This window comes from Oncorhynchus masou, chromosome 28 (assembly GCF_036934945.1).
Source record: "Oncorhynchus masou masou isolate Uvic2021 chromosome 28, UVic_Omas_1.1, whole genome shotgun sequence".
In the NCBI taxonomy this organism is placed as follows: Eukaryota; Metazoa; Chordata; class Actinopteri; order Salmoniformes; family Salmonidae; genus Oncorhynchus; species Oncorhynchus masou.
Genome location: NC_088239.1, coordinates 55,858,988 through 55,882,489, shown reverse-complemented (window position 1 = coordinate 55,882,489; position 23,502 = coordinate 55,858,988). Strand labels below are relative to the sequence as shown.

At 42.3% G+C, this 23,502-nt stretch overlaps 1 protein-coding gene across 4 annotated transcripts in view; it reads left to right on the top strand.

The window, feature by feature from the left end:
• Positions 1–23,502, top strand: part of LOC135517938 (colorectal mutant cancer protein) — a 117,840-nt gene that overhangs the window by 83,698 nt on the left and 10,640 nt on the right. For all 4 annotated transcript variants that reach the window (XM_064942672.1, XM_064942673.1, XM_064942670.1 and 1 more), the window contains 6 exons: positions 3,239–3,385; positions 3,852–3,941; positions 5,110–5,258; positions 9,938–10,078; positions 15,905–16,005; positions 19,288–19,471. In XM_064942672.1, the coding sequence (XP_064798744.1) occupies positions 3,239–3,385; positions 3,852–3,941; positions 5,110–5,258; positions 9,938–10,078; positions 15,905–16,005; positions 19,288–19,471 (812 nt within the window). The remainder of the gene's footprint in view (positions 1–3,238; positions 3,386–3,851; positions 3,942–5,109; positions 5,259–9,937; positions 10,079–15,904; positions 16,006–19,287; positions 19,472–23,502) is intronic.

Below are 23,502 nucleotides of genomic sequence, written 5' to 3'. Positions count from 1 at the left end.
GTTTGGCAGGAGAGGAGAGCAGGAAAAACCACAGTGTTCAAAGTCATGGCCAAGTACTCTCTCGCTCTCTCTTCTGCACGCCCCCCCCCCTATGTTCCTTCTCTCCCTCTCTCTCTGTCACTCTCTCCTTCCCCATCTACCCACCCCACCTTCTCTCCCAGTATCTCTCTGCTACACTGTCAGTCTTCCTCATCTCCATCTTCTCTCTGTCACTCATTCTCTCTTCTATTCTGTCTCCGTCTGTCCCTCCGTTTCTGTCTTCTGTCTCTGAAATTCATCCTGTCTCTTTCCTGACATCCCTGTGAAATAGGGGTGGGGAAAATCACTGACCGAGTTAGAGGCAGGCTTATCGCCTCATCTGTTTTCCAGACCATTATGTCTGGCTCTAGAGGAAGCCTGATTTACACACCTGCGTATGGCCGGGTAGCATACAGTGCATTCAAAAATTATTCAGACCCCTTGTCTTTTCCCACATTTTGTTTCGTTAAAGCCTTATTCCACAATTAATTAAATCAATCATTTTCCAATCGACACACAATACCCCATAATGACAAAGCAAAAACAGGTTTGAAGACATGTTTACAAATTTATATCAAATACTAAACAGGCTGTATCACATCCGGCTGTAATTGGGAGTTCCACAGGGCGGCGCACAATTGGCCCAATGTCGTTTGTCATTGTAAATAAGAATTTGTTCTTAACTGATTTGCCTTGTTAAATTTAAGGTTTAAAAAAAGACATACCTTATTTACATACGTATTCAGACCTTTTGTTGACACTATGACACTTGAAATTGAGCTCAGGTGCATCCTGTTTCCATTGATTATCCTTGATGTTTCTACAACTTGATTGAAGTCCATTTGTGGTAATTCAATTGATTGGACCTGATTTGGAAAGGCACACACCTGCCTATATTAGGTTCCACAGTTGACAGTGCAGGTCTGAGCAAAAAGCAAGCCATGAGGTCGAGGGAATTGTCCGTAGAGCTCCAAGACAGAATTGTCGAAGCATTGAAGGTCCCCAAGAAAACAGTGGCCTCCATCATTCTTAAATGGAACAAGTTTGGAACCACCAAGACTCAAAATCAAATCAAAATCAAATCACTCTTCCTAGAGCTGGCCACCCAGCCAAACTGAGCAATCAGGGGAGAAGGGCCTTGGTCAGGGAGGTGACCAAGAACCCAATGGTCACTCTGACAGAGCTCCAGAGTTCCTCTGTGGCGATGGGAGAACCTTCGAGAAGGACAACCATCTCTGCAGCACTCCACCAGTATGTTAGAGTGGCCAGACGGAAGCCACTCCTCAGTAAAAGGCACATGACAGCCCACTTGGAGTTTGTCAAAAGGCACCTAAAGGACTCTCAGTCCATGAGACACAAGACTCCTTGGCCTGAATGCCAAGAGTCACGTCTGGTGGAAACCTGTCACCATACCTATGGTAAAGCATGGTGGTGGCAGCATCATGCTGTGTGGATGTTTTTCAGCGGTCGGGACTAGGAGACTTGTCAGGATCGAGGGAAAGATGAACGAAGCACAGTACAGAGAGAACCTTGATGAAAAACTGCTCCAGAGAGCTCAGGACCTCAGACTGGGGCGAAGGTTCACCTTCCAACAGAACAACGACCTTGACACACAGCCAAGACAACGCAGGAGTGGCTTCGGGACAAGTCTCTGAATGTCCTTGAGTGGCCCAGCCAGAGACCGGGCTTGAAACCACTCGAACATCTCTGGAGAGACCTGAAAATAGCTGTGCAACGACGCTCCCCATCCAACCTGACAGAGCTTGAGAAGATCTGCAGAAAGCTCTCCAAATACAGGTGTACCAAACTTGTAGCATCATACCCAAGAAGACTCAAGGCTGTAATCGCTGCCAAAGGTGCTTCAACAAAGTACTGAGTAAAGGGTCTGAATACTTGTGTAAATATGATATTTCAGTTTTGTATTTTTAATACATTTTGGAAAAATCTATAGTAACTTGTTTTTCCTTTGTCATTTATGGGGTATTGTGTGTAGAGGGGGAAAATATATTTAATACATTTTAGAGTTAGGCTGTAACGCAACAAAATGTTGAAAAATTTGACCGGTCTGAATACTTTACGAATGCACTGTATACTGCAGACAACATGTGCTGATGTTACATTTTTTTTAAATCCTACAATGTGATTTTCTGGATTTTTTTTTCTCATTTTGTCTGTCATAGTTGAAGTGTACCTATGATGAAAATTACAGGCCTCTCTCATTTTTTTAAGTGGGAGAACTTGCACAATTGGTGGCTGACTAAATACTTTTTTGCCCCACTGTACATGTACTGATGTTTGTACAGATAGTTACAATGATGTAGATATACTGTACCCTTTTCTATAATGCCACGTGTATATATGCAATGTAAAAGATTGGCCATATTATAGAAAACATGCAGGTAGCTAACATGATTTAGGCATCTTGACATGTCTGTGTATGCAGCTATATCCCGTTCTGCTAACAGCACATGCCAGTAGATGGCTGTGTGTGGTATGTTTGCGACATCAATGATTTATAATTCCATATATTTCCTCTCTGTCTGTACAATGGGTGCTGTGTAAAGCACAAAAGGCCGTTGTATCGTCATTATTTATATTTTAGTGGGCCAGCATTCAAACTAATGTTCCTTTTCACGCTCTTCCTGGCAGAGGAAGCGCTCTCCCTCCGACACACACACATACACACACCCAACATACATGCATGCACGCACACACACCTAGGGCCTAAACTGCTGTAGTGTTGTGAAGAGATAACAACAATTAAACAGCGTATGTGTTTTGTACACTAGCTGCAAGCATAATGCTGACCAATCCAAGCTGGCATAACAAATTCATTGCAAGACCTGGCAAGTCTTTCCATGAGTTCTCTGATGCTTAATATAGAGTGAGAGAAGAAGCCTGTCAGCAGTGGAGGGACTCAAGTACCCTGTTTCCTCTGCATCATCACTGTCCCAAAATTCCTGCCTTTGCCCACTGCACTGAAGAGATCAGATGGATCCTCACATTGTCTCAAACTGGAGCAAGAAGTGGCTTAAGTAGCAACAAACTGAGTCCTTCTATAAATCGTCTGGATGATGAGATTATAAGCAGATGTGTGTGTTCTCAGCAGATCTGCGCCCATGAACCTCAGCCTGTGTGTCTGTGTGTCCCATAGAATGTAATAGAACACATTCACAATAAAATAGTGATATAAGGTATCTCTATGGTGTCTTTTCCCCAGGTGCGAGAGCTGCAGACGCGTCTCCAGAGCTCCCAGTCTGCAGGCCCGTCCAGCCCTGGGCGTCTCACCCCCGCCTCCCGCCCCATCAATCCCAGCACTGGGGAACTCAGCACCAGCAGCAGCAGTAACGATATACCTGTGGCCAAGGTAGAATGCACACACACGCTATGTCATGCATAGTAAGGTACAAAACACCAAAGTACTGGAATGATGGAGTAATGAAATTGGAACAATGGGATGTTGTACATTCGTATGAGGGACATACACTGTGGGGATATTCTGAACTCTCCTCTGGAATGTTCTCCATCTCTCTTTTCTCTCTTATTGTATTATCACTTGAATGACACACACACACACATGCTCACACACACACCAATCTGTGTACTAGCCTTGAGCTAGTCCAGCCAGAGAGGGAGAATTGTAATCAAAGAGTCAGTCTGATCAACCATTTTGCTCTTCCCCTTTCCTGTGTGTGTGTCCTTGACATTGACCCTCAGAAGGAATTCAATATATTAGAGATCCAGTACAATCCCTACATTTATTTATTTTAGGGGCCAAGCACTTTTTATCAGCAATTCACAGTAATGTATTGCGTGTGTTGTCTTGTTGCTAGGTGGCAGAGCGGGTGAAGCTGTCTAAAACCAGGTCAGAGTCTTCCTCTACCGAGAGGCCTGTTCTGGGATCAGAGATCAGCAGCATCGGGGTAAGGAGATACTGGATGGATATTCAATACTGAAGGCTTTGAGAGGGGAAATATGCAAACGGGTTTAAAGAAAGGAAGAGAGGGATGTAAGAAAGAGAGAGCGGAAGAGAGAGAGGGGTGGACAGGGAGAGTATGAGAGAGCGACATTAGGGAGGGGCACATTTCCCTGTAGCAGCTGGCCGAAGGTAACAGCAGCATCAGCAGATGTGTCAGAGATGGGTATCTCCAGTGAAGTGTGACAGACCTGGTGTCACTCATTCCCCACTGTTCCCTTCCCCTGGCACCTACACAGCCTTGTTGACACTAAAGGTGACCTGCCAACGTCCCCTCTAACAGTTATCACTTTCCTCTTCTGGTGCGCTTTTATTCTCTTGTGCCTCCCTCCCTCTCTCTCTCTCTCTTTCTCTCTCCCTCGCTCCTGTTGGTGTGTGTTCGTGTGTGAGTGATTGGAAATCAATCCTAATGATTCCAGGGCTTGTCTTTTCCCTGAAAGCTCCGGCCATTAAAATTCTCCTCTGTCTTTAGCCGGAACCCATCTGCTCCAAAATAGACTAAAAAGAGAGGAAGAGGGAAGAAAGAGAAAGAGAGGCAGACTGTTAGCATTCCTCTGGGACTAGGCTGCGACGGATTATGTAAAGTTTAGTAGAAAACCGGTCTCTTTCTGCATACAGTCTCTCTTGAAAAAGAGATTTGATCTCAAGGAGACTAACCTGTATAAGTAAAGATTATAAACACTATCTGTATACACTGTGAATTAAGAGAGTGGAGGATCACAAAGAAATGCCCTCAGTCAGTCTGACCCACTGAATTCCTATTGTGTCGTTTTTACATTGTGATTTTTGGCTGCACCTTGACTCACATTGGTTGAAGCGCTGTCTACTCCCCTCCTCTCCTTGTTTGTACCCCAATTTACTATTTACACAAAAGTAGTGCACTTCATATGGTATAAGTTACCATTTGAGACTGGGAGGCGACCTTAGATCTATGTAAATGTCTGTCCTACCCCCTGTCTGTCCTTGAGCTGTTCTTGTCTATTACTGTTCTGTATTATGTTATGTTTCTTGTTTTGTGTGGACCCCAGGAAGAGTAGCTGCTGCTTTTGCAACAGGTAATGGGGATCCTAATAAAATACCAAAATACCATGTAACCCTGTTCCTCCTCCTCCCAGGTGTCCAGTAACGTGGCGGAACACTTGGCCCACTCCCTCCAGGACTGCTCCAACATCCAGGAGATCTTCCAGACCCTCTACTCCCACGGATCAGCCATCTCTGAGAACAAGATCAGGGAGTTTGAAGTGGAGACAGAGAGACTCAACAGGTGATACTCAAACCATGCTGTCATTGTCCTTATTATGTCCTTAGCATTTTTTTATCCATTCGTCGGTCCATCCATGCCTAATTAATACTGTTAAAGTGGAACTGACAGCATTTTAACAAACTGAAATCGTATTCATATCTTTTTATATACACCCCCGGGAAGAATATGACACCTTTTTTTCATTTTCTGACAAGCGAGCACTTAGATATGGTCATTTTCACCTTTTCATAAATTCATAGAATGTTTGGTAATGATGAATAGAAAGGCATTTGAGAAATGTATATAGCAATATAGAGTAGGAAAGTGGCTGTGCGTTTGGACAATTAAGACACTGCAGTAAATAAAACCAAATAAAAATGTGTCTTATCCAGGACCGGAGTCTATGCATACCGGTGAGCCATAGCCAACTGAGCTACAGTAGGTCTATATGCTAATGAGCCATTTGCCACATGGGCAGTGTTGCCTACAATATTTAACAAGTTTTCAGTACCCCCCAGCTACTTTTATTGGTAATAGATTCTAGCAACAAATTCAGCTACTTACATGGGCTTGCCATCATTCATTTTGAACTGGACGGTGTGTTTACAGGCAGTAGCAACAACACGATTTTCAATCATTAGAAAGCATTTGCCAAAAGCCACATATTTCTGCAAATATATAAATACCGCGGGAGTCGTCTTTTGGGAACAACAGTCTTATTGATCAAACAGCCATGAAATGGTAGGCTGTTTCCTTCAGTTGCCTATGCACAATAACAAGATCATTAACTAATGTTAGCCAGAGTGAGATGAGCTAAAATCTACAGAGAGAACAGTAGGGGAACCCTCTCAAACTGTTTTAGCTTATAGTTGGCTGTCAAAATTGCACTGCTAAACGATGGGAAATAGTAGCCTGCTCGCCCTTCTGCAGCTTGCCTGCCAACGTGCGGTGTAGTTATCTCTATGTTAAAGATTCAGACTCATTAATAATATGAATATCTCTTCATCGGAACGTGCAAGAATGATATAATTTACATATTCTGAATCAGCTGACAATAGCAAAACAATTGCACCCCTTGTTTTTGCAATTCGGCGTCCTTTTCTAATCGGAGGCGAAATGTAGCTTAAACATTACTCTCCCCTACTCAGAGGGTTAAGGGAGACAGTCTTACAACTCAAATGCCTACTTTTGCATGTTAATGAATAGCTTCTCAACCACATGACATATAGCTCTCAAATCAATTTGACATCGTTCAGAGGCCTCTTCTTTTGAATTCACAGCAAATGTTTAGTGTTTTTTTACTTGCTAGCTAACCAAATGACACCTGCATCTCTAGCTGTAGCCACAGAGAAACGATATGGGGGGGGGGGGGGTTCGTCAATGTGATCATTGCCCATGCTTTGATTGTGTTGAGATTCCCAGCCCTGGTTACATTTGTCCATTGTTGTCCAAAATATTGAGTCATTGAAACCGAAACATTGCTTCCCAGATAGCTGGAGGAATTAAACAAACAGATCTAAGATTTACAACCTGGTAGCAATATTTGCTGGACAACCAAGACATTTATTGGTGAATTATATTAATCATGCATTGAACTATCTATTCTGCCAACAATACCTTGCTCTACATCATGGAATTTTTTGTCAAATTTTACCTATTTTTAAAACCTCTTATAAAGTTGGTTTTGTAGCATAATCTGGGAATTTCATATTTATGACTGATATTATGATTGTCTGTTTCATATCTGTAAAGTAGTTAAAACTCTGTCAGTTCCACTTTTAAGCAATACTTTATCACGTCATTGATGCAAAAATGCAATGACAGTAACCATACTTCAGTATAACGCAAGCATTAGATTTGGAGTTATTTTGTATAGAGAACACTTGGACAGATGGAAAGAATAATACAATCGAATACACACATTTGCTTGGGATTGGTTTAGGATTAAAATAAAGAGACATGTTTATAATGTCAACTGTGGTATTGACATCCTCCATGGTGTTGCGCTGTGGTGTAAAGATACAGTTCATTTAACCTCATTTACTGCCTTTTTAATAACCATAGCCGATATGGTTGACTTGCTTAAACAAATGTGGTTACTACTGACTTCTTGTGGATTTGTGTAAGTCGATAAGAACCACATTCTCCTTCAATAATAACAAATGCCAAAATGAATTTTGCACAAACATTATTACATTTACAGTACCAGTTTGGACACACCTACACACCTGTATTTTATTTAAAAAATGTTCTACATTGTAGAATAATAGTGAATATATCAAAACTATGAAATAGCACATATGGAATCATGTAGTAACCAAAAAAGTGTTAAACAATCAAAATATATTTTATATGTGAGATTCTTCAAAGTAGCCACCCTTTGCCTTGATGACAGCTTTGCACATTCTTGGCATTCTCTCAACCAGCTTCACCTGGAATGCTTTTTCAACAGTCTTGAAGTAGTCCTGTTGGTTCAGCACCTTCAAAATGGACACCTACAGAAAATCAGATGTTAGTTCAGATAAATTCAGATACATTCAACAACATTATATAGTATCTCCTCCTCATCAAGAAATATGAGCTGATTATAATACACAAAGTATGCAAAACAATGAAATCATTCCAAAATTGCCTTAAATGATGAATAAGATGCCTATAACAATTGAGATGTACAAACTATGGCATAAGGGAACGATGAGCAGATAATTACGGATTTCCTCTTAAGACATTAATGAACAAGCTAAGATGGATGTTGTCAATATAAATATTTGTTCAGCACTTTTCAAATGCACAGCAATAGAATTCAGAACATGGGCCGTTCTTACAGTATTCTCCCTGTACACCAAGTCAGAACTGTAGAATAGATAAAGGGGGCATATAAGCAGACAAATAAAGCTCTTATAATATTCAATGATGACATTTCTCTTAAGCAGCCGATAGGCTACATGTGCACCACCAGGTCAGAACAGTAAGCTAAGTTCTGAGGGGGTAAGTGATCACATTATTAGGGTGAGGCACATGGGCTACTAACAGCCTACTACACAACATACACTTATTATTACTTTCTTAGTTACCGTATACATAACTCCCTGACATATTACATATTTTATGCAGCAGCTTTTAAGACATTTTTGGACTCACATTGTTGTGCTGTGCTCACTTGAACAGGAAGGTGGCGCGGCGGGTCTTCTTGTGGGAAAATATTGTCATCAAAGTCTGGTGTTCTCTGGCTTTATCATGCTTTCAAAACAACTGGGAGCTCGGGGGAAAAAACAAGGTCTAATCATGATGCCAGTGAATCGTGACATTAGGTCGGAGCTCTAGAAAGAGGCCCGAGTTCTTAACTTGGAATTCTGAGTTGGATGAGTTCAAAATGTATTTTCCCAATTGAGCTCGTTTTTTTCTGAGTTGTCTTGAACTCACTGAAGTCTGAGATTTCCCAGTTCTGAGTTTCCAGTTGTTTTGAAAGCGGCAGAAGTCATGCTGGACTGACAGCATGGTCAATCTATTCAACCTTTTCTTACATGGTGTTGCGTGTGAATGTTTATCATTTTAAGCTTGGAAAATAGACCCTTTCAGACAGATGTTTTAAACCGTTAAACCCAGACTTGGACCACACACCCTCTCCACTGAATAGCAGGCAGGGGAAGCAAAATAGTTAGCCACTGATTCCTTCCAAATCTACTCATTGTTGAATTTGCGATTTACAAAGTTGTTGTGTAATGTTTATGTCCAATGGCCATTGAGCACCGATACGTTTTATCTATAATTTCTCTTCATAAAAAAAGGATTTGCCAGTAGTGAGGTGATGTAGTGTCCCCATGAGTGACAGAACACTGAGTCAATCACAGCGCAACTGAAGAAGATTACCAATGCCTACGCTCTGTATGTTCCGACGGCTGCTCCTCCACCACAGGGAGCACTGAGCTAGGCTAAAACACCTGATTTTTGGAGCTGCCTTACTCAAGAAAGCAAGAAAGAGACCATGTTTGTATGTGGCTTTATTCACTCAATAAATGTGTTTTTACATTGTTTGCAAACTGATATGTGACACAAATTAATGCCCAAATAACATGCTAAACAGGCAACAACAACAAACAAACAAATTGATGGGTCACCACTGCTTAAAGGGATAGTTCACCTTAAAATCCAACCAGAATTGGTGTAATGGAGTCGATCCAAAATTAATGGGAAAGATCAGCACCTGATAATCTGTGACAAAACTTTGAAACTTTACATTTTGGTGTGTACTATCCCTTTAAGGTTGTTATTTGGCACATGTGTTGTATGGGATATCCCATACGTTTACCACTAACGACCAGGCTGCTGACACACTATTTTCTCTTAATTAAGCCCAGAGTGCTTTATCGATGTCCTTGATTAGATGGATAGTTACGCGTCATTAGCTACTCTCACATAATCTACCCATAAAACCAAGGCCATTTGAGTTCTGTAGTGGGGGGTGGCTATAGTTTCCCTGTCCCTTTCTCCCCTAGCACTCACTTAAACTGCAATAGATGATGTGTGATGAGCGACCTGGCACAAAATGGATGCCGTGAATCACCCAGGTGGGTGCTTTATATCGCTGGTGGATGGGTGAGTCGCAATGTGAGATATTGAGATATGCTTTGAGATATGACAGGCACTTTATACAATAAATGTACCCCAATGATGATTTTGTGTGTGTGTTTGTGTTCCAGCCGCATCGAGCATCTGAAGTCTCAGAATGACCTGCTGACCATCACGTTAGAGGAGTGTAAGGGCAACGCAGAGAGGATGAGCATGCTGGTGGGCAAATACGAATCTAATGCCACCGCCCTGCGACTGGCACTGCAGTACAGGTATACACACACACACACACACACACACACACACACACACACACACACACACACACACACACACACACACACACACACACACACACACACAGCAATGCCTAACCTAATGGAGCATGTAACATATATAAGACATTTGCGCAGTCCTGGTTGGATTCACGCATCAGCCAGAAAGAAACACACCAACAGGGTGAAAGCCTGAATGCAAATTCCCTGCTCCACTCATAAAACCAAGCCTACTCTGAGCCTTGCATAGCTAACAAACACCTTATCAAGTTGTAAACATCAGAACCACACTAATGTTCCTCGTTAGAAGCCTCCTCCAGTAATTACAATTAAGCTGTACTCTTCGAGGTCAGGGCCTTTTTGTAGGTTCCATACGGTAGCGGCCATTTGCATCTTATTAGTATTCGCATCCCCTTGGTCAATCAAGTGTGTTTGTGTACGGCCCTTGGCCCCTCTCTAATAAGGTGCCCCGAAGGTGCCCATTCAGCAACGCTAACGAGATACGAAAGGGAAAAACAGATCTAATCTAAGTGGTATTTCTAATTAGCATCATGCTAATCATCCAACCATGATAATCCTGTGGGGATGTTATGAGTTGCAGAAAGGCTGTTAATCCTTTTCTTGTATGGCAAAGTTTAAGCAAACTGAAATGGAAATATGTTGTATTTTCAGCTGTTGATATTGGCTGAATGTAATATTGTGGTGGCATGGTAACGTTATGTGTGTTTCTCACAGCATTCTGCGTAGCATGTCTCAGGGAGACAGATTGCCTCAAAGCAAAGCTATGAGTAGATGAATTAACAGATACAAAGATAGATGACCGATACATAAATAGAAACATTATAGCCAATAAAGAGAATTATTAGTCTTGCCTATTACACCAGAGTACACAACACTTGAATAGTCCTCAAATGCATTATTAATATAACACCAGTTCCATTAAAAACACAAACACACACTAAGATTCATACTGTGTGTTTTTCCCTGTATGATATATTCATAAAGCCATTGATTTTATGTGATGTGGGGGACTGTAGTGTGTTTGTACCTGGAGGGAGAGAGGGTTTGGCCATCTGTGTCTGGTTTGTTGTTCACTAGAGGCCCAGATGTCAGTGCTTTGATTGAATTTCAGCCCCGCCAAGTGGGATGTCAGCGAGGGCACCCCATTGGGCCATTTGGGGAGAGATATAGTCTTTCATTGGATGGGGGAGTGTGGTGTGTAGGATTGCAAAGCTACCGGAATCTTCAGTAATTTTGGTAATTAACAGAAAATCTATGCCAATCGATCAGAATTTAGGTAATTTATACTTGAATTATGTATTCAAAAATGTATTCGTATATACTGAACAGAAATATAAACGCAACATGTAAAGTGTTGGTCCCATGTTTCATGAGCTTAAATAAAGATCCCAGACATATTCCATGTTCCAAAATGTTGTGCACACATTTACCAAGATAATCCATCCACTTGACAGGTGTGCCATATCAAGAAGCTAATTAACAGTATGATCATTACACAGGTGCACCTTGTGCCGGGGGCAATAAAAGGCTACTCTAAAATGTGCAGTTTTGTCACAAAAGACAATGCCACATATGTCTCAAGTTTTGAGGGAGCGTGCCATTGGCATGCACACCGCAGGAATGTCCACCAAAGTTGTTACCAGAGAATTTAATGTTAATTTCTCTATCAAAAACCGCCTTCAATGTCATTTTAGAGAATTTGGTATTACTTCCAACCGGCCTCACAACCGCAGACCACGTGTATGGTGTCGTGTGGGCTAGCGGTTTGCTGACAATGTTGTGAACAGAGTGCCCCATGGTGGCGTTGGGTTATGGTATGGGCGGGCATAAGTTATGGACAACGAACATAAGTTACGGACAAAGAATAAAATTGCATTGTATTCCCTGTCATGTGAAATCAATAGATTAGGGCTTAATTGATATATTTCAATTGACTGATTTCCTTATGTGAACTGCAAATCTGTAAAATCTTTGAAATTGTTGCATGTTGCTTTTATATCTTTGTTCGGTATATTTTACATGTGATAAGACCACACAGAGAGCCAGAGATTATCACCTACCCTAGATGTCTTGTGATAAATTAAATTAAATTCTTGAAAGATACTGCAATTCTGGTAGTTTACTGGTGAACATTCCCCTAGTGGTGTGTGTATGTGTGCATTTAATATTTGGTGGAAGAATCTCCAAGGAGCTCTCGCTGTCTCTCTCTCCCTTTCTCTTTCTGTCTCTGTCTCTGTCTCTCTGTCTCTCTGTCTCTCTGTCTCTCTCTCTCTGTGTCTCTCTCTCTGTGTCTGTGAGAGAGAGTTGGACTCTGTATGTATTTAAAAAGCAGTGTGTAGCCAAGCTAGTAAACGGTGGTATTAATCAGCAGTCTGGAAAGCAGTGTAATGTTATAAAGAATCAATAGAGGGCTTGGAGGACAGCAAGTGAGTGTGTGTTTGGCTGTGTGTATGCGTGCATGGCTGCATTTGTATATGATCTATGCCAGTGAATGCTTGTGACTAAAACTATAATCATAAGATTGAAACATCAAAAAGAGGAACACTGTGGTGTATGTTGATAATCCCGGCTACTTTATGGTGTTTTTGCAGGCAGAAACTTGCTGTGTGTGTATTTGCGTTCTTGAGAGAGTGACTAGCTCGTAGTGTTGGCGTGAGCTATTAAAGTGTGTAAAAGTATCCACAGGGTTTGTTTTGGTACAGCTGAACTAGCAGGGGACTGGAGTCGAGGTTGTGTGTGCGGGGATGTGTGTTTATGTGTGTAAATGGTCTGCCCTTTTAGCGTCATCCATCAAAACATACGCACGCACACACGCACGCACACACGCACGCACACACACACACACACACACACACACACACACACACACACACACACACTCCAAGACTGCTTCCATCACGTGGACTGGGATATGTTTCGTATTGCATCAAACAACAACATTGACGAACACGCTGATTCTGTGAGCGATTTCATTAGAACGTGCGTTGAAGATGTCGTTCCCATAGCAATGATTAAAACATTCCCAAACCAGAAACCGTGGATTGATGGCAGCATTCGCATGAAACTGAAAGCGGGAACCACTGCTTTTAATCAGGGCGAGGTGACCGGAAACATGACCGAATACAAACAGTGTAGCTATTCCCTCCGCAAGGCAATCAAACAAGCTAAGCGTCAGTATAGAGACAAAGTAGAATCTCAATTCAACGGCTCAGACACAAAGAGGTATGTGGCAGGGTCTACAGTCAATCACGGATTACAAAAAGAAAACAAGCCCCGTCACGGACCAGGATGTCTTGCTCCCAGGCAGACGAAATAACTTTTTTGCCCGCTTTGAGGACAATACAGTGCCACTGACACGGCCCGCAACCAAAACATGCGGACTCTCCTTCACTGCAGCCGACGTGAGGAAAACATTTAAACGTGTCAACCCTCGCAAGGCTGCAGGCCCAGACGGCATCCCCAGCCGCGCCCTCAGAGCATGCGCAGACCAGCTGGCTGGTGTGTTTACGGACATATTCAATCAATCCCTATCAGTCTGTTGTTCCCACATGCTTCAAGAGGGCCATCATTGTTCCTGTTTCCAAGAAAGCTAAGGTAACTGAGCTAAACGACTACCGCACCGTAGCACTCACTTCCGTCGTCATGAAGTGCTTTGAGAGACTAGTCAAGGACCATATCACCTCCACCCTACCTGACACCCTAGACCCACTCCAATTTGCTTACCGCCCAAATAGGTCCACAGACGATGCAATCTCAACCACACTGCACACTGCCCTAACCCATCTGGACAAGAGGAATACTTATGTGAGAATGCTGTTCATCGACTACACCTCGGCATTTAACACCATAGTGCCCTCCAAGCTCGTCATCAAGCTCGAGACCCTGGGTCTCGACCCCGCCCTGTGCAACTGGGTACTGGACTTCCTGACGGGCCGCCCCCAGGTGGTGAGGGTAGGCAACAACATCTCCACCCCGCTGATCCTCAACACTGGGGCCCCACAAGGGTGCGTTCTGAGCCCTCTCCTGTACTCCCTGTTTACCCACGACTGCGTGGACACGCACGCCTCCAACTCAATCATCAAGTTTGCGGACGACACAACAGTGGTAGGCTTGATTACCAACAACAACGAGACGGCCTACAGGGAGGAGGTGAGGGCCCTCGGAGTGTGGTGTCAGGAAAATAACCTCACACTCAACGTCAACAAAACTAAGGAGACGATGGTGGACTTCAGGAAACAGCAGAGGGAACACCCCCCTATCCACATCGATGGAACAGTAGTGGAGAGGGTAGTAAGTTTTAAGTTCCTCGGCATACACATCACAGACAAACTGAATTGGTCCACCCACACAGACAGCACCGTGAAGAATGCGCAGCAGCGCCTCTTCAACCTCAGGAGGCTGAAGAAATTCTGCTTGTCACCAAAAGCACTCACAAACTTCTACAGATGCACAATCGAGAGCATCCTGTCGGCCTGTATCACCGCCTGGTACGGCAACTGCTCCGCCCACAACCGTAAGGCTCTCCAGAGGGTAGTGAGGTCTGCACAACGCATCATCGGGGGCAAACTACCTGCCCTCCAGGACACCTACACCACCCGATGTCATAGGAAGGCCATAAAGATCATCAAGGACGACAACCACCCGAGCCACTGCCTGTTCACCCCGCTATCATCCAGAAGGCGAGGTCAGTACAGGTGCATCAAAGCTGTGACCGAGAGACTGAAACACAGCTTCTATCTCAAGGCCATCAGACTGTTAAACAGCCACCACTAACATTGAGTGGCTGCTGCCAACACACTGACTCATCTCCAGCCACTTTAATAATGGGAATTGATGGGAAATTATGTAAAATATATCACAAGCCACTTTAAACAATGCTACCTAATATAATGTTTACATACCCTACATTAGTCATCTCATATGTATACGTATATACTGTACTCATCTACTGCATCTTTATGTAATACATGTATCACTAGCCACTTTAACTATGCCACTTTGTTTACATACTCTTCTCATATGTATATACTGTACTCAATACCATCTACAGTATCTTGCCTATGCCGCTCTGTACCATCACTCATTCATATATCTTTATGTACATATTCTTTATCCCCTTACACTTGTGTCTATAAGGTAGTAGTTTTGGAATTGTTAGCTAGATTACTTGTTGGTTATTACTGCATTGTCGGAACTAGAAGCACAAGCATTTCACTACACTCGCATTAACATCTGCTAACCATGTGTATGTGACAAATAAAATGTGATTTGATTTGATTTGACACACATACAACAAATATAGACTAGCTATGAGGAGAAAATAACTTAGCGACGTTAAATGTTTAAAATTAAATGCAGGCTTCAGACTTCCTCTGTGGATGACACGTGTTTAGGCTTAATAGTTAATTGCTCTCTCTGTATTTGTTTGGAGAAAAGGAGGATTTTTTCCTGGTGTGTAATCATTACCTGATTAAACGATAGTGCCTCGCTGTTTTTCTTCCATCCCCGGGCCCCAGGCAAACACGCACGCGCTATGATGACTGTAGTTAAATAGACATCAGCACCTCTCGGCCGCGTTCCTTTTGAACACGATGAAAGGGCAACACAGAGGAAGGATAAGTGGAAGCGAGAGGCCTCCACATTCCTTGTGTTTGTGAGAGAGCGCGGGAAAGAGGGAGAGAGAGCTTATGTGCGTTCTCATTTAGTAGTGCAAATGGGTTGTGTTTTCTGTCGGTCAGTGTATAGAGGCCTTTGAGCTAGTGTGTGTGTGTGTTAACTGATTTGCATGTGTTTTTTCCTCAGTGAACAGTGTATAGAGGCCTATGAGCTGCTGTTAGCCCTGGCGGAGAGTGAACAGAGCCTGGTACTTGGCCAGTTCAGAGCTGCCGGAGTGGGGACTGTAGGTGAGTCACACTTCATGCCCACACAGGCTTGTTTGTTCTTTGATCAGTGCTGGTTTGCTCCTCCCTGCATTAAAAGACCCACAGTTGAACTCCTCCAACCAATCAAAGCAAAGAGGCCACCTCCCAAAAGCACACACTTCTAATTTATTACTCTTTCACAAACTGCTCCACTCACCCATTTAATTCCTTCACAAACCTCTCCTCCATCACTCCTCTTCCCTATTCACTACTCTCATCCGCCCATCATAAACATCTATATCCTACTCATTTGTTTCCCTCCTTCCCCAACTCTCCTTCGGCTGTTGACAGGTGTCATGTCTTCAGTGAGGCATGTCATGCCTCATGACTCCCTTGTCTCACACACTTCCCCCACTCCCAACCTCACCTTTTCCCCTTCAACACAAAAACACTCTCTCAGAAGAACATCCCCTTAGGGTAAATCCATTTGAATTCAATCACTTTTTGACAGCACCCCTTTTTATTTGAATGAAATCTTCCATACATATTTTTCCCATTGTAGAAGTGCTCAGTAAGTTACTTTTTGGAACTGAATGCCAAACTATTCAAGAGATTAAGGTGCTCAAAGTGGACCCATTTTGCATACCCTACCATAACATGAGACATCCATGTCTTCAGCACTGGAAAGGATAAACGGTTGAATTTTATATAATTTAAAAGCTTACAAACAGGGCTGTCAAACAAAACAAAAAAATCTGGAGAAAAAATGAAATGTTTCCTCTTTAAAAAAAAATCTCTTTCCACTCACAGCCCTTTCAGATGTATGTCAGATTTGTCATTGATAGGCGCCTCGCCGAAATTGGAACACAGTGCTCAGGTTCTCCTCTTAACAGCGCAGGATCGGTTTTGACTGACATCTGTTATAAACCTGAGCACTGTGCGCGACAAGAAGCCCCCATCCCTCCTGCTAATTAGGCTACTTTTGCACATTTTTTTGTTGTCTGAGTTAGGAAAATACTGTAAATTGAGAGGAGTCGATGTGTTCTGAAAGATGAGACGTTGAGGATTATATTAAATACCGCTTTGATGTCATACAAGCAAACCACACACCCATGAGTCCAAATGTGCACTTCACATTTCCATATTTAAAAACTCATATACTTTTACAGTTCTTCTGTTACAAACATTTAAATTTGTCCCTATCCATATAGGCCAATTTCCACTAGTCTAAGGGGTTAATTAACCTTTAATGGCAATTATTAAGCTGTTAATTTTTATATTTACATACAGTACCAGTCAAAGGTTTGGACACACCTACTCATTCCAGGGTTTAACACATATGGAATCATGTAGTAACCAAAAAATATAACGTCTCCTCCAGTCTGTGTAAGGGCTATTTGACCAAGAAGGAGAGTGCTGCATCAGATGGCCTGGCCTCCACAATCACCCGACCTCAACCCAATTGAGATGGTTTGGGATGAGTGTAGACCGCAGAGCAAAGGAAAAGCAGCCAACAAGTGCTCAGCATATGTGTGAACTCCTTCGGGACTGTAGGAAAAGCATTCCAGGTGAAGCTGGTTGAGAGAATGTCAAGAGCTGTCATCAAGGCAAAGGGTGGCTACTTTGAAGAATCTCAAATATAAAATATCTTTTGAATGTTTCAAACTTTTTTGGTTACTACATGATTCCATATGTGTTATTTCATAGTTTTAATGTCTTCACTATTATTCTATGTTGAAAATAGTAAAAATGAAGAGAAACCCTTGAATCGGTAGGTGTGTCCAAACTTTTGACTGGTACTGTATGTTGTAGCTTAGATCCTATTTTACGTAATCTAAGGTTCTTGTGATGTGACCGCCATTGGTTGCGACACATGTTCTTGAATACCGAGTTGGTGTCATGTTTTGCCTGATGAATGTACTAAAATGGGAACAAAATTGATATGTCAGCTTTCAAATGGTACCACAAAGATGGTTGCAGGTCCACACATAAGAGAATGCTGACTTGAATGGGAATGTCTGTCGTTTTAAATTATACTTTCAATTCTCCATAGGAAACCTATTGAAATCATGGAAATATAGATAATAAAATAGACAAACATTTAAGTTGACATTTGACGGTGGGTTGTTGTAGTAATTAGAAGTTACAATTTCAATTAATTAAAAATGTCAGTGATATACCAGCTAAATTGCGGTAGACCCATTCTATGAATTCTATTTCTATGATTTGAAATGACACCCACCCTGCATTCAAGAGCATGTTTTGTCTCAACTGATGGCGGGAACAACACAAAAACCTCAGATGTGAAATAAGGTCTAAGTTACAACATATGCGAATATGAAAAAACCCAGAGTTTACATGTTTTTGGCAGCAGGTATCCTAGCGGTTAGAGCATTGGGCCAATTGGGCCAGTAACCAAAAGGTTGCTGGTTCGAATACCCGAACCAACTAAAAATCTATCTGTGCCCTTGAGCAAGGCACTTGACCTTAATTTGCTCCAGGGGCGCCGTACTACTATGGCTGACCCTGTAAAACGACTTATCCGGTGTATGTGACAATATATATATATATATATTTGTTTATATATCTTTTGCGGATAATTGATGTTAAATGTAAAAAATTGCAAATTTTATTATAACATTTTTTTATGAAATAATAAAATGTAGTTTGTACAACTTTTAAATGATATCAAACTCAATTGTTTGTCTTTTCAAATGATAAAGGCATGGATGTCTCATGGTATGGGGTATGCAAAATGGGTCAACTTTCAACACGAATGTTTTGGTATTCGGGTCCAAAAAGTTACTTTCTGTCCACTTCTAAGATGGGATGCTGTAAAAAAGTGATTGAATTCAAATGGATGTGGTGCAGCGTTCTAAGGCACTGCATCTCAGTGCTAGAGGTGGCACTACAGACCCTGGTTCGATCCCGGGCTGTATCACAACCGGCCATGATCGGGAGTCTCGTAGGGCGGCGCACAATTGGCCCAGGGTCATTAGGGGAGGATTTGGCCAGGGTAGGCCGTCATTGTAAATAAGTATTTGTTCTTAACTGACTTGTCTAGTTAAATAAAGGTTAAATAAAATTTAAATAAACGTATTCATCTAATGCTGACCAACTTTACATACAGTATTTATAGCCTTTTGTAGCCATATTCACATTGTCAGTTTGAATGCTCCATTCGATCATTTTGTCCATATGGCATATCTCATTGGCCTTGTGAGAGCCCTAAAATGACTGCAGCGAATGCAAGTTATTTGACAGTTCTGTCTGTCTGTGTCCGTCTGTGTGTGTGTGTGTGTGTGTGTGTGTGTGTGTGTGCAGGTGAGCAGTCGGGAGAGGAGAGCATCACTCAGATCCTGAAGAGGGCCCACGACTGCAGGAAGACCGCAGAGAACGCAGCCAAGGATCTGCTGGGCAGGCTGGACGGTAGCTGTGGAGCTGCATTCGCTGTGACCGGCTGCAGCGTTCAACCATGGGAGAGCCTGTCCTCCAATAGTCACACTAGGTTTGTGTGTAAATGTGCATGTGTGTGTATGTGTGTAGAGTGTCTTCTAGCAGCTGTGTGTGTGTGTGTGTGTGGTGTGTGTACTTGTTTGAGAATGTCTGCACATTGGTAATTATCCCATGTGCAATACGTGTTTAACTCACCAATGCATTCTTGTTTCTTTTCTATGAGAATCTTTCTAGTTGATTACTTATATGGCAATCCATCCCCTAAATATTCTGTATTGAAACATAATTGAGGCCAACCCTCTGCTCACGTGCCCATGACAGTTCAGGCAAGGAAGCAGCTCCCTAAACAAATCATTAATCTACAGCCACTGTTTCGGGAGAGAGAAGACAAGACATTCATATGTGGCTCACATGTTCAGGAGCACAGCAGGCAGTTGACAATTAATGTAGGAGATGAGAGTCCACGGTGCTGTGCTGTCAGACCAGTACACTAACGGACATTCCCTATGCTGGATCCACATCACTGATCCCACAAACGCACACACGCACAGCAGGGAATCACACGCTGGCTTTTTAGTCATAGACACAAATTCATAATAAAATCTTTCCCTCCCTCACACATGTACATACAGTTCATTCGGCAAGTTTTCAGACCCTGCAACTTTTTCCACATTTTGTTACATTACAGCCTTATTCTAAAATGGATGAAATAAAAACATGTCCTCGTCAATCTACACACAATACCCCATAATGACAAAGAAGAAACTGGTTTTTAGATTTTTTTGCAAATGTATTCAATATAAAAAACAGATCACCTTATTTACAAGTCTGAAGTTTACATACACTTAAACTGGAGTCATTAAAACTCGTTTTTCAGCTACTCCACACATTTCTTGTTAACAAACTATAGTTTTGGCAAGTTGGTTAGGATATCTACTTTGTGCATGACTCAAGTAATTTTTCCAACAATTGTTTACAGACATGTTATTTAACGTATAATTCACTGTGTCATAATTCCAGTGGGTCAGAAGTTGACTGTGCCTTTAAACAGCTTGGACAATTCCAGAAAATGGCTTTCGAAGCTTCTGATAGCTAACTGACATCATTTGAGTCAATTGGAGGTGTACCTGTGGATGTATTTTAAGGCCTACCTTCAAACTCAGTGCCTCTTTGCTTGACATCATAGGAAAATCAAAAGAAATCAACCAAGACCTCAGAAAAACAATTGTAGATCTCCACAAGTCTGGTTCATCCTTGGAAGCAATTTCCAAACGCCTGAAGGTACCACGTTCATCTGTACAAACAATAGTACGCAAGTATAAACACCATGGGACCACGCAGCTGTCATACTGCTCAGGAAGGAGACGCGTTCTGCCTCCTAGAGATGAAACTTTTGGTGTGAAAAGTGCAAATCAATCAGAACAACAGCAAAAAAAACCTGTGAAGATGCTGGAGGAAACAGGTACAAAAGCCTCTATATCCACAGTAAAATGAGTCCTTTAAGGACATAACCTGAAAGGCCGCTCAGCAAGGAAGAAGCCACTGCTCCAAAACCGCCATAAAAAAAGCCAGACTACGGTTTGCAACTGCACATGGGGACAAAGATCGTACTTTTTGGAGAAATCTCCTCTGGTCTGATGTAACAAAAATAGAACTGTTTGGCCATAATGACCATTGTTATGTTTGGAGGATAAAGGGGGAGGCTTGCAAGTCAAGGAACAGCCACAACTGTGGTTTCAAAGGGGGTGGCAGCATCATGCTCATGTTATGGGGGTGCTTTGCTGCAGGAGGGACTGGAGCACTTCACAAAGTAGATGGCATCATTAGGATGAAAAATTATGTGGATACATTGAAGCAACATCTCAAGACATCAGTCAGGAGGTTAAAGCTTGGTCGCAAATGGGTCTTCCACATGCACAATGACCCCAAGCATACTTCCAAAGTTGTGGCAAAATGGCTTAAGGACAACAAAGTCAAGGTATTGGAGTGGCCATCACAAAGCCCTAACATCAATGCTATAGAACATTTGTGGGTAGAACTGAAAAATCGTATGCGAGCAAGGACACCTACAAACCTGACTCAGTTACACCAGCTCTGTCAGGAGGAATGGGCCAAAATTCACCCAACTTATTGTGGGAAGCCTGTGGAAGGCTACCCGAAACGTTTTGACCCACGTTAAACTTATTAAAGGCAATGCTACCAAATACTAATTGAATGTATGTAAACTTCTAACCCACTGGGAATGTGATGAAAGAAATAACAGCTGAAATAAATCATTCTCTGTACTATTATTCTGACATTTCACATTCTTAAAATAAAGTGGTGATCCTATCTGACCTAAGACTGGGAATTTTTACTAGGATTAAATGTCAGGAATTGTGAAAAACTGAGTTTAATTGTATTTGGCTAAGGTGTATGGAAACTTCCGACTTCAACTGTACATAAGTATTCAACCCCTTTGCTATGAGACTCGGAATTGAGCTCAGGTGCGTCCTGTTTCCATTGAGCATACTTGTTGATGTTTCTACAACTTGGAGTCAACCTGTGGTAAATTAAATTGATTGGAGATGATTTGGAAAGGCACACACTTGTCTATATACAGTCCGACAGTTGGCAGTATATCAGAGTAAAAACAAAGCCAAAGACATGAGGTCGAAGGAATTGTCCGTAGAGCTCCGAGACAGGATTGTGTTGAGGCAAAGATCTGGGGAAAGGTACCAAAAAATGTCTGCAGCATTGAGGGACCCTAAGAACACAGTGGCCTCCATCATTCTTAAATGGAAGAGGTTTGGAACCACCAAGACTCTACATAGACTGAGCAATCAGGGGAGAAGGACCTTGGTCAGGGAGGTAACCAAGAACCAATGGTCACTGACATAACTTCAGAGTTCCTCTGTGGTGATGGTTGTCCTTCTGGAAGGTTCTCCCATCTCTGCAGCAGTTCACCAATTAGGTGGTAGAGTAGACAGGCTGATGCCACTCCTCAGTAAAAGGCACATGACAGCCCGCTTGGAGTTTGCCAAAAGGCACCTAAAGGACTCCGACCATGAGAAACAAGACTCTTTGGCCTGAATTTCAATGATGGTGGCAGCATCATGCTGTGGGGATGTTTTTCAGCGGCAGGGACTGGGAGACTAGTCAGGATCGAGGGTAAGATGAACAGAGCAAAGTACAGAGAGATCCTTGATGAAAACCTGCTCCAGAGCACTCAGGACCTCAGACTGGGGGCGAAGGTTCACCTTCCAAAAGGAGATTGACCCTAAGCACACAGCCAAGACAATGCAGGAGTGGCTTCGGGACAAGTCTCTGAATGTCCTTGAGTGGCACAGCCATAGCCCGACTTGAACCCGCTTGAACATCTTTGGATATACCTGAAAATAACTGTGTAGCAACACTCCCCATCCAACCTGACAGAGCCTGAGAGGATTTGCAGAGAAGAATGGGAGAAACTCTCCAAATACAGGTGTGCCAAGCTTGTAGCGTCATACTCAAGAAGACTTGAGGCTGTAATCGCTGCCAAAGGTACTTCAATAAAGTACAGAGTAAAGGGTCTGAATACTTAAATGTATTGAATGTTAATGTGATATCTCATACATTTTAAAAAATGTCTAAAGTATTTTTGCTTTGTCATTATGGGTGTAGATTGATGAGTGGAAAAAACGATGTAATCAATTTTACAATAAGGTTGTAACGCATCAAAATGTGGAAGAAGTCAAGGGGTCTGAACACTTTCCGAATGCACTGTATCTGCGTAGACACATCTTTCTTAGTTAACAGATTTGAGGCTGATTGACAATAATAAAGAGTTGTTTTGCAATCATGTGTCCAACCAGGTTACTATAGTTTGGTATCAGTCTTTAGCTGGATTTCTACACAGTGCTTGGTGACTTAATTTCTCCATGTGTCAGACTTGCTTTGGCTTGAATCTGCCCATAAGGCACAGATCTAGGAACAGTTTAGCCTCTCTAATTCTGATGTTAACTGTTCAGGGGGATATAAAGGCTCGATTCTAGATGCTACAGCTATCATCCAACATTGCATAATGTTATGATACTGTCTCTCATCTCTACCTGTGTGTGCCTG